General features: G+C 43.7%; 1 protein-coding gene across 1 annotated transcript in view; it reads right to left on the bottom strand.

Moving 5' to 3' along the window:
* Positions 1-14,654, bottom strand: part of THBS2 (thrombospondin 2) — a 471,688-nt gene that overhangs the window by 392,943 nt on the left and 64,091 nt on the right. Inside the window, exon 3 of the mRNA XM_077283271.1 lies at positions 5,415-5,971. Within this exon, the coding sequence (XP_077139386.1) occupies positions 5,415-5,971 (557 nt within the window). The remainder of the gene's footprint in view (positions 1-5,414; positions 5,972-14,654) is intronic.

Here is a 14,654-nt window from a genome sequence, read left to right as displayed (position 1 = left end):
ATGTAAAATAGGGGTCAAGTCACTGAAGGATCAGTTACCGGTCATACGCCCATACAGATGAATATGTAAGCAGAGCATAACATGAAGCCGTGTCCACAGGCCACCCAAAGCACGAGAATCTCATTATCTGAAAACTACAAGTAAAGATTAAACAACAACAACAAGATGTATTTAATCAACCAAAGTATCATTTTAACCCCTTAGTGACAGAGCCAAATTTTTTAAATCTGACTAGTGTCACTTTATGTGGTAATAACTCTGCAACGCTTCAACAAATCCCAGTGATTTTGAGACTGTTTTTTTCGTGACACGTTATACTTTATGATAATGGTAAATTTAGGTCAATATGTTTTGTGTTTATTTATAAAAAATATCAAAAATTTGAGGAAAATGTTAAAAAATTTGCAATTTTCTAAATTTGAATGATTATCCCTTTAATCCAGATGGTCATACCACAGCAAACCATTAATAAATAATATTCCCCACATGTCGGCTTTACATCAGCACCATTTGTAAAATGTTATTTTATTTTATTAGCATTTTAGGAGGTTTAAAAATGTAGCAGCAATTTTTCATTTTTTCAAGGATATTTACAAAATTTATTTTATTAGGGACTTATCCATGTTTGAAGTGACTTTAGGGGTCTCATATATTGGTAAACCCCCAAACGTGATACCATTTTAAAAACAGCACCCCTAGACATATTGAAAACTGCTGTCAGGTAGTTTATTAACCCTTCAGATGCTTTACAGGAATTAATGCAACAGCAGCATCTAATGGGTTAAACAGATTTGGAAGGTGCAAATACTGATCGTGGCTGATACAGCAAGTTGTCAGCTATAGTGTACAGCCGACAGCTGCTGGATTGTCACTTGTATGGGGAGGCTATTCTCTTATATCTCAGGTCAGTTAAAAGACGTATTGGCGGTCATTAAGGGGTTAATCAGTATAACAGCGCCAGGTTCACTTTAAAGCTTATCTCAAGAATGACTGAGAGAGGCTTTTTCATAACTTCAGTAATACTTTGAAAAATAGATATTGGAGTGTATACTGAGGTATTTCACTAACGGAGGTGCCAATTGAGGGGATTGGTGAGATCCCTTATAAACTATATAGAATAAAGATCCATTGCACACTCCTTTTGAATTCAAACAAGATTTCCTTTATTAAAGTTCAACACACAAGAGCAACCTTTGAGTGTCAACGCGTTTCGTCCAAACAGGCCTTTTTCACGACAGTTGCATTCAGTAGGTATTCTCTTCTAGACAGGGATTTGTTAAGTCTGGAGGGTATTGTTCAAGAGATATCCATGAGTAGGTTGATGAATATGAAAAGCCTGTATTTCACATGTCCCAGGCCGGGTGGTTGCTTTAAAGTGCCTCACCACCCAGCTCGGGAAATGTGAAATACAGGCTTTTCATATTCAATCAACCTACTCATGGATATCTCTTGAACAATGCCCTCCAGACTTAACAAATTGCACTGCCAGGGAAGAGAATACATACTGAATGCAACGGTCGTGAAAAAGGCCTGTTTGGACAAAACGCGTTGACACTCAAAGGTTGCTCTCGTGTGTTGAACTTTAACCCCTTCCCGACCTTTGACGCATACGCTGCGTCATGAAAGTCTGTGCCAATCCGACCTATGACGCAGCGTATACGTCATGGAATGATCGCGTCCCTGCAGATCGGGTGAAAGGGTTAACTCCAATCTCACCCGATCTGCAGAGACAGGGGGAGTGGTACTTCAGCCCAGGGGGGGTGGCTTCACCCCCCCGTGGCTACGATCGCTCTGATTGGCTGTTGAAAGTGAAACTGCCAATCAGAGCGATTTGTAATATTTCACCTAAAAAACTGGTGAAATATTACAATCCAGCCATGGCCGATGCTGCAATATCATCGGCCATGGCTGGAAATACTGAAGTGACCCCCCCCCACACCCACCGATCGCCCCCCCAGTCCTCCGTTTTGGGGTCCGGTCCCCTCCGTCCGCCTGCCGGCTCCCCCGTCCTCCTGTCCGCTCCCTCCTTGTTTGGATTCACCCCCCCTGTGGTCCGATTACCCCCCCTGTGCTCCGATCCACCCCCCCACCACCCCTTCATACTTACCGATCCTCCCGGTGTCCGTACGTCTCCTCGCTGGGCGCCGCCATCTTCCAAAATGGCGGGTGCATGCTCAGTGCGCCCGCCGAATCTGCCAGCCGGCAGATTCCTTACAAGTACATTTTGATCGCTGTGGTAGGTTCTATCACAGCGATCAAAATAAAAAAAATAATAAATAAACCCCCCCCCTTTATCACCCCCATAGGTAGGGACAATAATAAAATAAAGAAAATATATATTTTTTTTTTTTTTCGTTTTCCACTAGGGTTAGGGTTAGGGGTAGGGTTAGGGTTACGGGTAGGGTTAGGGGTAGGGTTAGGGTTATGGCATGTGCACACAGTGCGGATTTGGCTGCGGATCCGCAGCGGATTGCCGCGGATCCGCAGCGGATAGGCCGCGGATCCGCAGCGGATTGGCCGCGGATCCGCAGCGGATTGGCCGCGGATCCGCAGCAGATTGGCCGCGGATCCGCAGCGGATTGGCTGCAGCGGATTCGTAGCAGTTTTCCATCAGGTTTACAGTACCATGTACACCTATGGAAAACCAAATCCACTGTGCCCATGGTGCGGAAAATTCCGTGCAGAAACGCTGCGTTGTATTTTCCGCAGCATGTCAATTCTTTGTGCGGATTCCGCAGCGTTTTACACCTGTTCCTCAATAGGAATCCGCAGGTGAAATCCGCACAAAAAAACACTGGAAATCTGCTGTAAATCTGCAGGTAAAACGCAGTGCCTTTTACCTGCAGATTTTTCAAAAATCGTGCAGAAAAATCTCACACGAATCCGCAACGTGGGCACATAGCCTTAGGGTTAGGGTTGGAATTAGAGTTAGGGTTGGAAATAGGGCTAGGGTTGGAAATAGGGTTAAGATTAGGCTTGTGGTTAGGGTTACGGATAGGGTTAGGGGTGTGTTGGGGTTACAGTTGTGGTTAGGGTTGGGATTAGGGTTAGGGTTGGGATTAGGGTTAGGATTAGGGTTGGAATTAGGGTTACAGGTGTGTTGCGGTAAGGGTTGTGGTTAGGGGTGTGTTGGGGTTAGGGTTGTGATTAGGGTTATGGCTACAGTTGGGATTAGGATTAGGGGTGTGTTGGGGTTAGTGTTGAAGTTAGAATTGAGGGGTTTCCACTGTTTAGGCACATCAGGGGTCTCCAAACGCAACATGGCGCCACCATTGATTCCAGCCAATCTTGCGTTCAAAAAGTCAAATGGTGCTCCCTCCCTTCCAAGCCCCAACGTGCGCCCAAACAGTGGTTTACCCCCACATTTGGGGTACCAGCATACTCAGGACAAACTGGGCAACAACTGTTGGGGTCCAATTTCTCCTGTTACCCTTGCAAAAATAAAAAATTACTTGCTAAAACATAATTTTTGAGGAAAGAACAATTATTTTTTATTTTCACGGCTCTGCGTTATAAACTTCTGTGAAGCACTTGGGGGTTGAAAGTGCTCACCACACATCTAGATAAGTTCCTTGGGGGGTCTAGTTTCCAAAATGGGGTCACTTGTGGGGTGTTTCTACTGTTTAGGCATATCAGTGGCTCTGCAAATGCAACGTGACGCCCGCAGACCATTCCATCAAAGTCTGCATTTCAAATGCCACTACTTCCCTTCCGAGCCCCGGCATATGCCCAAACAGTGGTCTACCCCCACATATGGGGTATCAGCATACTCACAACAAACTGGGCAACAAATATTGGGGTCCAATTTCTCCTATTACCCTTGGGAAAATAAAAAATTCTGGGCTAAAAATCATTTTTGAGGAAAGAAAAATTATTTTTTATTTTCACGGCTCTGCGTTATAAACTTCTGTGAAGCACCTGGGGGTTATAAGTGCTCACTATGCATCTAGATAAGTTCCTTGGGGGGTCTAGTTTCCAAAATGGGGTCACTTGTAGGGGAGCTCCAATGTTTAGGCACACAGGGGCTCTCCAAACGCGACATGGTGTCCGCTAACGATTGGAGCTAATTTTCCATTCAAAAAGTCAAATGGCACGCCTCCCCTTCCGAGCCTTGCCGTGCACCCAAACAGTGGTTTACCCCCAAATATGAGGTATCGGCGTACTCAGGAGAAATTGCCCAACAAATTTTACGATCCATTTTATCCTGTTGCCCATGTGAAAATGAAAAAATTGAGGCTAAAATAATTTTTTTGTGAAAAAAAAGTACTTTTTCATTTTTACGGAACAATTTGTGAAGCACCTGGGGGTTTAAAGTGCTCACTATGCTTCTAGATAAGTTCCTTGGGGGGTCTAGTTTCCAAAATGGGGTCACTTGTGGGGGAGCTCCAATGTTTAGGCACAAGGGGGCTCTCCAAACGCGACATGGTGTCCGCTAAAGATTGGAGCCAATTTTTCATTCAAAAAGTCAAATGGCGCTCCTTCCCTTCCGAGCCCTGCCGTGCGCCCAAACAGTGGTTTACCCCAACATATGAGGTATCAGCGTACTCAGGACAAATTGGACAACAACGTCCATGGTCCAGTTTCTCCTTTTACCCTTGAGAAAATAAAACAAATGTTGCTGAAAGATCATTTTTGTGACTAAAAAGTTAAATGTTCATTTTTTACTTCCATGTTGCTTCTGCTGCTGTGAAACACCTGAAGGGTTAATAAACTTCTTGAATGTGGTTTTGAAAACCTTGAGGGGTGCAGTTTTTAGAATGGTGTCACTTTTGGGTATTTTCAGCCATATAGAACCCTCAAACTGACTTCAAATGTGAGGTGGTCCCTAAAAAAAATGGTTTTGTAAATTTTGTTGTAAAAATGAGAAATCACTGGTCAAATTTTAACCCTTATAACTTCCTAGCAAAAAAAAAATTTGTTTCCAAAATTGTGCTGATGTAAAGTAGACATGTGGGAAATGTTATTTATTAACTATTTTGTGTCACATAACTCTCTGGTTTAACAGAATAAAAATTCAAAATGTGAAAATTGCGAAATTTTCAACATTTTCGCCAAATTTCCGTTTTTTTCACAAATAAACTCAGAAATTATCGACCTAAATTTACCACTAACATGAAGCCCAATATGTCACGAAAAAACAATCTCAGAATCGCTAGGATCCGTTGAAGCGTTCCGGAGTTATTACCTCATAAAGGGACACTGGTCAGAATTGCAAAAAAACGGCAAGGTCATTAAGGCCAAAATAGGCTGGGTCATGAAGGGGTTAATAAAATAAATCTTGTTTGCATTCAAAAAAAGAGTGTGCAATTGATATTTATTCTATCTCTCTATTCAGTAACATACTGATATCATTTTTATTAAGTTAAATGAAAATCCAGAACCACATATATGCAATACAATAATTGTTTGCTTACCCTAAAGTGGTTTTCACGTATTGAGCCTTTGGCCAAATACATTTTGTTGTCATCTCCACTTAAATGCTCATAGAAGGTTTCCTCCAGACGGAAGCTGTCCAAAAGGTCACAACCAACATACAGGTTGAAGTTTTCACCTGTTAGTTGAACTGTAATATTTTTCCACTGAGAGTCAGCCAGGTCAACATCCTCCAAGGAAATCACATTCTGGGAACCTTCTACCCAATATATTAGATCCAGAGTATTGGCTCGTCCATTGGAAACAAGCTCAAATAATCTGTTGGAAATACCAGGGCCCTCTATAGAAATAATTGTTCCTCGGTTGAGTTTGTCTTGCCTCATAAAAGCAGTAAGGATAAATCCTTCATTTAGGTGTATCAAGTCAATAATTTGCTTCATCTTTTCAAATTTAACAGGTGGTATGTGATCAAAGCGAAGAAAACGATAAGCTGGAGAATATGGATCCAGTCCACGAAACAGTTTCACTCCAGTGGTCTTCTTATTTATGTTACTGATGTCAAATAGATCAAAAGTAGACTCCTCTTCTTTCTCTTCATCTAAAGTAATTAAAACATATTGAGTTTGTGTTACATTATTTTAAATATGTTGCCTTGCAAAACTAGACTCTATTCCAGTTTCTGAATGCTTTATAACTGTAGCATATTTTATTTCTTGGCTCTTTACTGTATGTTCCATTGTACTCAAACAAAATTGTAAAAATATCATATTACACTTTGCATTAACACAAGAATTCACAATCTATGGTACAATAGCAAATGATTAAAATACAAGATGGTAGATATAAAGGCAATCAACAGCTGTAATATATATACTGCTGTATAAGCAATTAGGGGCAAAGTAATGTTTTTCTGATCAAACACTGATGGGGTGCCCCAGGGAAAAAAAATACAACTTAAAGGCAACAGTCCTCAATAAGAAATAAAAGTAGTAAGAGACACACTATCCTCAATACACTGAAAATGACTCGACACCTCTGCAGCCACTGATTGGCTGAGAAAGTGTTTACACTGGTTAAGCAGCACCAGAAGTACAGCCCAGCAGACAAGTTAAGCACTGAAACAGGAGCTATCAGGATTAAGCATGTGAGTACTTCTTTTACTTCTGAGGACATCACATTCTAATTTTTATTCCCTGGGACAATTTAACCTTTCAGTTCTACATGAAACATGTGGGTCAGCACCACTGTGAGCGTGTGGCTCAGGAGTTGACCTCCCGCTACACAAGCTAGAATGCAAAGCCAGCATCTGTGTCTGAGAGCAGTCACTGCTTTTAACTACCGTACTTAAATGCCACTGTCATTCACTGACAGCAAAAAAATTGTAATTCTGGCGTTTTGAATTTTTTTCCCGCTTATGCTGTCTACCGATCTGATTATTTCTTTTTATATTTTGATAGATGAGGCGTTTCTGAACGTGGCGATACAAAATATGTGGGGGGTTTTTTTTTATTTTTTTTTTTTAATTGTTTTATTTTGAATGGGGCGTGATTTGAACGTTAATATACTTTTCATTTTTTTACATTATTTAAAACTTTTTTTTCTATGCTTCAATGCGCTCATATCAGTTTGGCTATGACAACCACATGGGTCTCGAGCAAGACTCCTAGTTGTCATACCAACCCATCGGCGCCCTGTGATCATGAGACAGGGGCGCCGATGGGCATGGTTTGTGATGCGCTCCCGACGAATGCATATTAAACACCGCTGTCAGAGATTGACAGCAGCATTTAAATGTTAACAGCAACGTGTGAATCACATTTTCACCGGCGGCTGTTATGGGCTCATTTCTGCTCAAATCAGCTGTCATGTGCTGGAAAAGGGCTCACATAAATACAGTTAGAAACAAATCAGTTTGAAGTGGAAAAGAAAAATAACAAAACTTTAATAATTTGCTAGCATAAGTGTGAATGCTCTCTAATTGGAGATGTGGTTGTGTTCAGAATTAGCTAATCACATTTAAAATCATGTTAAATTAACTATAGACAGTACACAGGTGCCATCATTTACATTAATTCTGAGTAACCCCATATTAAGTTTTGCTGTTCTAGTAGGATTTTCATGACAATTTCGGAGTTGCATTTTGTAGCGTACAACCAAGCAAAGGGATCACACTTTTGAAAGTGATCAGTCAGGACAGGGGTTTAAAAGAAGATTACAAGAAATTAGCTATGCCATGAAACACTGTGAAACATTCATCAAAAAATGGCCTACATTTAGCACAAAAGTCGTATTACCTAGAATAGGACATCCTTCAAAAATTGATGAAAAGACTAGAAGAATATTGGTCCAGGAGGCAGCAAAGAGGCCTACAGCCACTTTAACCCCTTTTGCATACTCGCAAACCGCAGTACTAGTACGGCGGCATGATCGCACTGTCTCAAGGTGAGCGCTGCGGCGATCGCATGCGGGTGTCAGCTGTATGTGAGAGCTGACACCCTGCAGCAATATCTATGATCGATTTGACCCCTCTGATGCTGCTGTCAGTAGTGACAGCGGCATAGAGAACAATAGCGGCATAGAATCCCTTCCCTGCGCTCTCCCACCGGAACAACGCAATGCGATTGCGTTGTTCCGGTGGTCTCCATTTGATATTATGCTACTTAAAGGGGTTGTCCACTACTTTCAATTAACCCCCCAATGTACCCCCCCGGGGCCCCTAATGAATTGTGCCATTACCTTCCGTTGACGTTTTCGCCTGTGAGCGGCGCTATTCCTCCTGCTGAGTCCGGGTCACATGACCCCCAGACTGCAGCCGCCGCTCATTTCCGCCGACGTCACGTCAATTTCCAGGCTCTGAAAATTGACGTGACGTCAGCAGCAGGCGTGACCAGCCCCCACAGTCAGCAGTCACTCAGCAAGAGTGACTGGGCTGTGGGCGGTGCTGGGGGCTGCCTGCAGGGCTGTGCTGGGGGCGGGCGGGGCTGTGTGTGCTCACTGCGTGCTCAGTGCTGGGATCATGATGTGTGGCTGGGCTGTGCTTCGGTCGCCGGGGGTCTGCCGGTGCTTGTGCCCGCCGGTGCTTGTGCCCGCCGGCGCCGGTGCTTGTGCCCGCCGGCGCCGGTGCTTGTGCCCGCCGGCGCCGGTGCTTGTGACCGCCGGCGCCGATGCTTCTGCCCGCCGGCGCCGGTGCTTCTGCCCGCCGGCGCTGTGCGTGTGTGTGCCGGCGCTGTGCGTGTGTGCCGGCATCGTCCGATGGGACTACAAGTCCTATCGGGCTCTGCCTGCTACACTGACAGTGAGTGACACATTAGCCAATGATGGGACAGTAGTAGTCCCATCATCCGGCTAATGTGTTGAATGTAAAAAAAAAAAAAAAACAACACAGTACATACATACACACCATGCGACGACATGCACCATGCGACGACATGCACCATGCGGCAACATGCACCATGCGGCAACATGCACCATGCGGCAACATGCACCATGCGGCAACATGCACCATGCGACGACATGCGGCAACATGCACCATGCGACGACATGCGACAACATGCACCATGCGGCAACATGCACCATGCGACGACATGCGACATGCGATGACATGCACCATGCGACGACATGCACCATGCGACGACATGCACCATGCGACACATGCACCATGCGACGACATGCACCATGCGGCGACATGCACCATGCGGCGACATGCACCATGCGACGACATGCACCATGCGACGACATGCACCATGCGGCGACATGCACCATGCGACGACATGCACCATGCGACGACATGCACCATGCGACGACATGCACCATGCGACATGCACCATGCGACGACATGCACATGCGTCAACATGCGACATGCACCATGCGTCGACAAGCGCCATGCGTCAACATGAGACATGCACCATGCGACGACATGCAACACGCACCATGCGACAACATGCACCATGCATCGACATGCACCATGCGTCGACATGCACCATGCATCAACATGCACCATGCGTCAACATGCGCCATGCGACAACATGCGACATGCACCATGCGACGACATGCAACATGTGACATGCGACATGAAACATGCCACATACAGTACGTACATACAACAGACATACAGTACATATAACATAGATTACATACTCACCATCACTTGTCACTTTGATCCCCGAAGCCATTGTCATCTGTAAAAAATATTAAAATAATAAACAAACACTATACTCCCTGATCCGCAGAAATCCAATTAAAACGAGTGTCCCACGACGATCTCCCGTGGAGAGCAGGAGCCTCTGCTGATGCAACCACTCTCCAGGGGCTCCAGGAAGACAATGAGGGGAGGAAGGTATCCTTCCACAATGTATTCCCCACAATGTATTCCTACACCCCTGTGAGAAAATAGTCCCTAGTCTCACTTTATGGCATGCTGTATGAGAAAGTTCCCACGCAGCTTTTTGCCATAAAGTGAGACCAGTGAACTTTAGTAACCTCAGTGATACACTACAGGAGCCATTGTCTCCTGTCAGTGTGTCACTGAGGGTCCTGTAGAGCAGTGACACCACCCAATGTCACTGTTCTATAGGGGAGATCGTCGTGGGACACTCGTTATTAATTGGACTACAGCGGACAGGTAGTATACGGTTTATTATTTTACTTTTTTGCAGGTGCTGGAGTATGGTAAGTATGGTTAAATGAAGAATATTAAAATACTTTTTCCTAATGTGTGTGTGTTTCATTAACCCTTTTTTAGTATTGGATTAATAATGGATAGGCGTCTTATTGACGCCTCTCCGTTATTAACCCGGCTTAATGTCACCTTACAATAGCAAGGTGACATTAACCCCTTATTACCCCATATCCCACCGCTACACGGGAGTGGGACTGAAATACATGGCACTTTAATACGTGGCACTGAAATACGTGGCACGTGGCACTTACGTACGTGGCACTGAAATATGTGGCACGTGGCACTGAAATACGTGGCACTTACATAGGTGGCATTTAAATCCGTGGCACTTAAATCCGTGGCACTTACATACATCGCACTTGCATACATGGCACTTAAATACGTGGCACGTGGCACTTACATACGTGGCACTTATATACGTGGCACGTGGCACTTACATACGTGGCACTTATATACGTGGCACTTAAATCCGTGGCACTGAAATACGTGTCACGTGGCACATACGTGGCACTTACATACGTGGCACGTGGCACTTAAATCTGTGGCACTTAAATCCGTGGCACTTAAATCCGTGGCACTTAAATCCGTGGCACTTACATACGTGGCACGTGGCACATAAATCCGTGGCACTTAAATCCGTGGCACTTAAATCCGTGGCACTTAAATCCGTGGCACTTACATACGTGGCACTTACATAAGTGGCACTTACATAAGTGGCACGTGGCACTTACATACGTGGCACTTATATACGTGGCACTTATATACGTGGCACTTATATACGTGGCACTGAAATACGTGGCACTGAAATACGTGGCACTGAAATACGTGGCACGTGGCACTTACATACGTGGCACTTATATACGTGGCACGTGGCACTTACATACGTGGCACTTATATACGTGGCACTTAAATCCGTGGCACTGAAATACGTGTCACGTGGCACTTACATACGTGGCACTTACATACGTGGCACGTGGCACTTAAATCCGTGGCACTTAAATCCATGGCACTTAAATCCGTGGCACTTAAATCCGTGGCACTTAAATCCGTGGCACTTACATAAGTGGCACTTACATACGTGGCACTTACATACGTGGCACTTATATACGTGGCACTTACATACGTGGCACTTATATACGTGGCACTGAAATACGTGGCACTGAAATATCGTGGCACTATGACTGTCAGAAAATGTTCATTAAACGGTTAGGGGTAGAGTTAGGGTTTGGATCCATTTATCACCCTGATGGTGGTGGGTGTTTTTTCAGTTTTTTTTTCTATAAAAACGCATCATCGGTGAGGGTGGAAGATATGGTTATCGCAATCCCAGTGATGACATAACCAAAGTAAAGACCATAAATATAAAGTAATGGACAAGTACTGAACAATCCCTTTAATATATGATACTAAAACTGTTTTGAATCTATAAAATGCACAGTGTAGACTACAGTCTACAAATCTGTAATTTCTCAGTGTGAATGCAGATTTTTGGTTACTCATATTACACTCAGAGAGTGAATACAAGGATGTGATTTGAATACTCCCAATGTTGTCACCACGGTTTCTCTCACGGAGAATTTGTGTCAGTGTCATTATGTGAACCCTGTGGACAATCAGTGGCTGCTTCACTGTCTTCGCCTTAGGAAGAAGTGGCTTACATTTGGTAATTCTTAAAAAAAATGCAGCAACACTCACTTCCTACAGATATAAGAGTTTGCTTAGAAGGTGGTGAGAGTGATGCGGCCACTGATTGACCACAGGTACAATCGCTGCGAGACACCGCGCCGACACTATTGGAACGTGCAGGCAGTGGAATCTAGTAAACATACAGACTGAGAGGGGGTTGTTAGAATAGTGGACAAACCCTTCAAAGTTCTATATGTATGTATATATCACTGCAACAAAATATTAAAGTGTATGTATATGAATAAATAATTTATTCCATACATACACGTAGAAGTATATATTGGTGTGTATATAAAAGGTGTGATCGCATATTGGTGCAATCTGTGCAGCTAAAATGCAATGGGGGCCATTTCTACCTCGAAAGCAGGTGGAATTGTGACTTAGGATGAGCTGTTATTTCTGCAAATGGCCCATATATTGTTTCTGAAACTGGGGCCTCTCCTGTATATGAGCACAAATAGTGTAAAATAAGAACACACATAATATATATACATGCACACAAGCGTATGTAGATGGACACATATAACCACACATGTACTGTGTAATTTACATATCTAAGACATATACGCAGTAGGATCTCTTTACAGTATATCATATGTATACTAAACTATATATACTATGAAATAGATGAGAAAGAAAAAAAGCTCAAAGCTTGATCACCATGGTTGTGCAGTTCTTGGTGCTGCTTTACAGCTTGTGACCAAGATGTGACCTCTCCTCATCAGCCTGAACAGAGAGGAGGGAGGGGTTTGGGTGTGTTTTGGAGTGGGTGTGCTAAGTTCGGGCTTAGAGGACAGTGCAAAGCATCATGGAACTTGTAGTATTAGGGCACAATAAGGAAGTAGTCGATTAACCCCATGAGAGCTGAATCCAGCACTGAAGATGTGCTGCTACAGCATGATAACAGGTAATATTGTTAAAATAAACACAGTAGATGTTTTCAGTGGCCCATAATAGCAAGATTTATGAAAAAAAAAAAAAAACTTTATAGTAGTGGACAACTTCTTTAATATAGAGTTTTTAAAGAAAGAGATTGAAACTCTTAAAACGAAACAAGATGAGACTAAGAATGTACTCATGTCTGTTGCCTCAGACAGACAGATGAGGGTGGTGCGACGAGTGCTGGCACCACTGTTTTTTTAGCCAAAGAAGTGGGGACTGCATCCCAAGGAGATGGAAGGGACACAGGGGTGGCAGGAAACACAGGAAAAGGGAACCAGGGTCTGACAACGAGATCCGAAGAGGAAGTGAGTGAATCATCATCTTTGGTGGTAAATATATCTTCACTTTCTCTTTCATATATACAAGTAAAGGTGCTTTCTAGGGGGTTATCTTTTTGCCCCACAAGTGGCACTAATTGGTTTAACCTTGACAATGACTTGTTTTCCTTTCTTAGACGGTTGAGATTGGCACTGTTTTTTTCAGGTAAAGAGAGCTCTGCGACCTTGGCTCCACAAGAAGGATTTTCACTCAGCATGTAAGGTCTCTATAACAAAAGTGATTTTGTGCCTCCAGAGCATGATCCTGTTATAGAGACCTTTTCTAAATTTGTGAAGGCTGATATAGCCAGATTAAGACATAATAGAGTAAGGTTTAGTAAATCTAATTTGTCCTATGCTGAGCGTAGAGAGATTGGAGTGCTTAAGAATAACAAATCCATCACCATCAAGCCAGCCGATAAGGGCGGGGCGTTGGTGGTGATGGATACTTCACAGTATATTGGGGAGATAAGGTCGCAGCTTTCAGATGTTAATGTCTATGAGAAGTTAAGTGTGTATCCCACCCAGAGATTCAACTGAAATAGGAGGCAATGATTGATGGGGCTTTGGATAGCGGTTTGATAGACGCAAAATTGGCTAAGTTTTTAAAGCATCCTGTGGTTCCTGTATTGTACACCCTCCCAAAGATCCACAAGGATCTACAGAGGACCCCTGGTCACCCGATTGTATCGGACAGGGGGTCTCTGTGTAACAAAGTGGCTATCTTTATGGATCGTCTACTGAGGTTTGCAGTTTCTGCTCCCTCTTATGTGAGGGATACAAGTGACTTCATTAAATCCCTAGAAGATGTACAGGTTGTTGAATCCACATGGCTAGTTTCTTTTGATATAACATCCCTGTATACCTCCATTGAACATGTCAGGGGATTGTCAGCTGTCGGTGTGACGCTTGCCGACTCCGATATGGCTCCAGGCTGTGCACGGTTCATCCTGGCGCTGTTGGAGTTCATCCTGGGGAGGAACTTTTCCTCTTCAGGGATGATTACTACCTGCAGTGTCGTGGGACAGCCATGGGGTCCAATGTGGCCCCCACGTATGCAAATATCTATATGGCTGTCCTGGAGGGTGAACGCATGTACACTTCACGGTTTTGGAGTCATGTCAGGGGCTGGTGGCATTACATCGATGACATCTTCCTGATATGTGATGGGGACAGGGATGAGCTTCAACTGTTTTATCATCATCTGAATAATATTTATCCTGAGCTTGGATTTACTATGGAATGTTTCCAGACAAGGATGCAATTTCTTGACACCTGTGTCTATAAGGTTGGAGGGTCCTTACATACGGACTTATTTGTCAAAAAATGGACAGAAATAATCTTTTACATTTTTCTAGTGAGCATCCGCGTAGGATGGTGGAGTCTTTGCCATGGAGTCAACTGCTGAGAGTGAGAAGAATTGTCTCTTGTGAAACTCTTATTGATGATAGACTAGATGAAATGTGTCGGAAATTTTTATTAAGAGGTTATTCAAAGGTCGACCTTGAAGAATTTAAAAGGTTGGCCTTGGCCAAGAGACGTGATGATCTTTTGGCTCCTAAAAAGGCGGTTGAGTCAAGTAAAAGAATACCGTTTGTGACAACATACAATGGTAGGAGTACAAGAATCTCGGATATCATACGAAGGCATTGGCCTTT

This window comes from Ranitomeya variabilis, chromosome 2, assembly GCF_051348905.1.
Source record: "Ranitomeya variabilis isolate aRanVar5 chromosome 2, aRanVar5.hap1, whole genome shotgun sequence".
NCBI classification, from domain to species: domain Eukaryota; kingdom Metazoa; phylum Chordata; class Amphibia; order Anura; family Dendrobatidae; genus Ranitomeya; species Ranitomeya variabilis.
The sequence above is the reverse complement of the archived record's forward strand: the minus strand, read 5'-3'. Positions and strand labels throughout refer to the sequence as shown.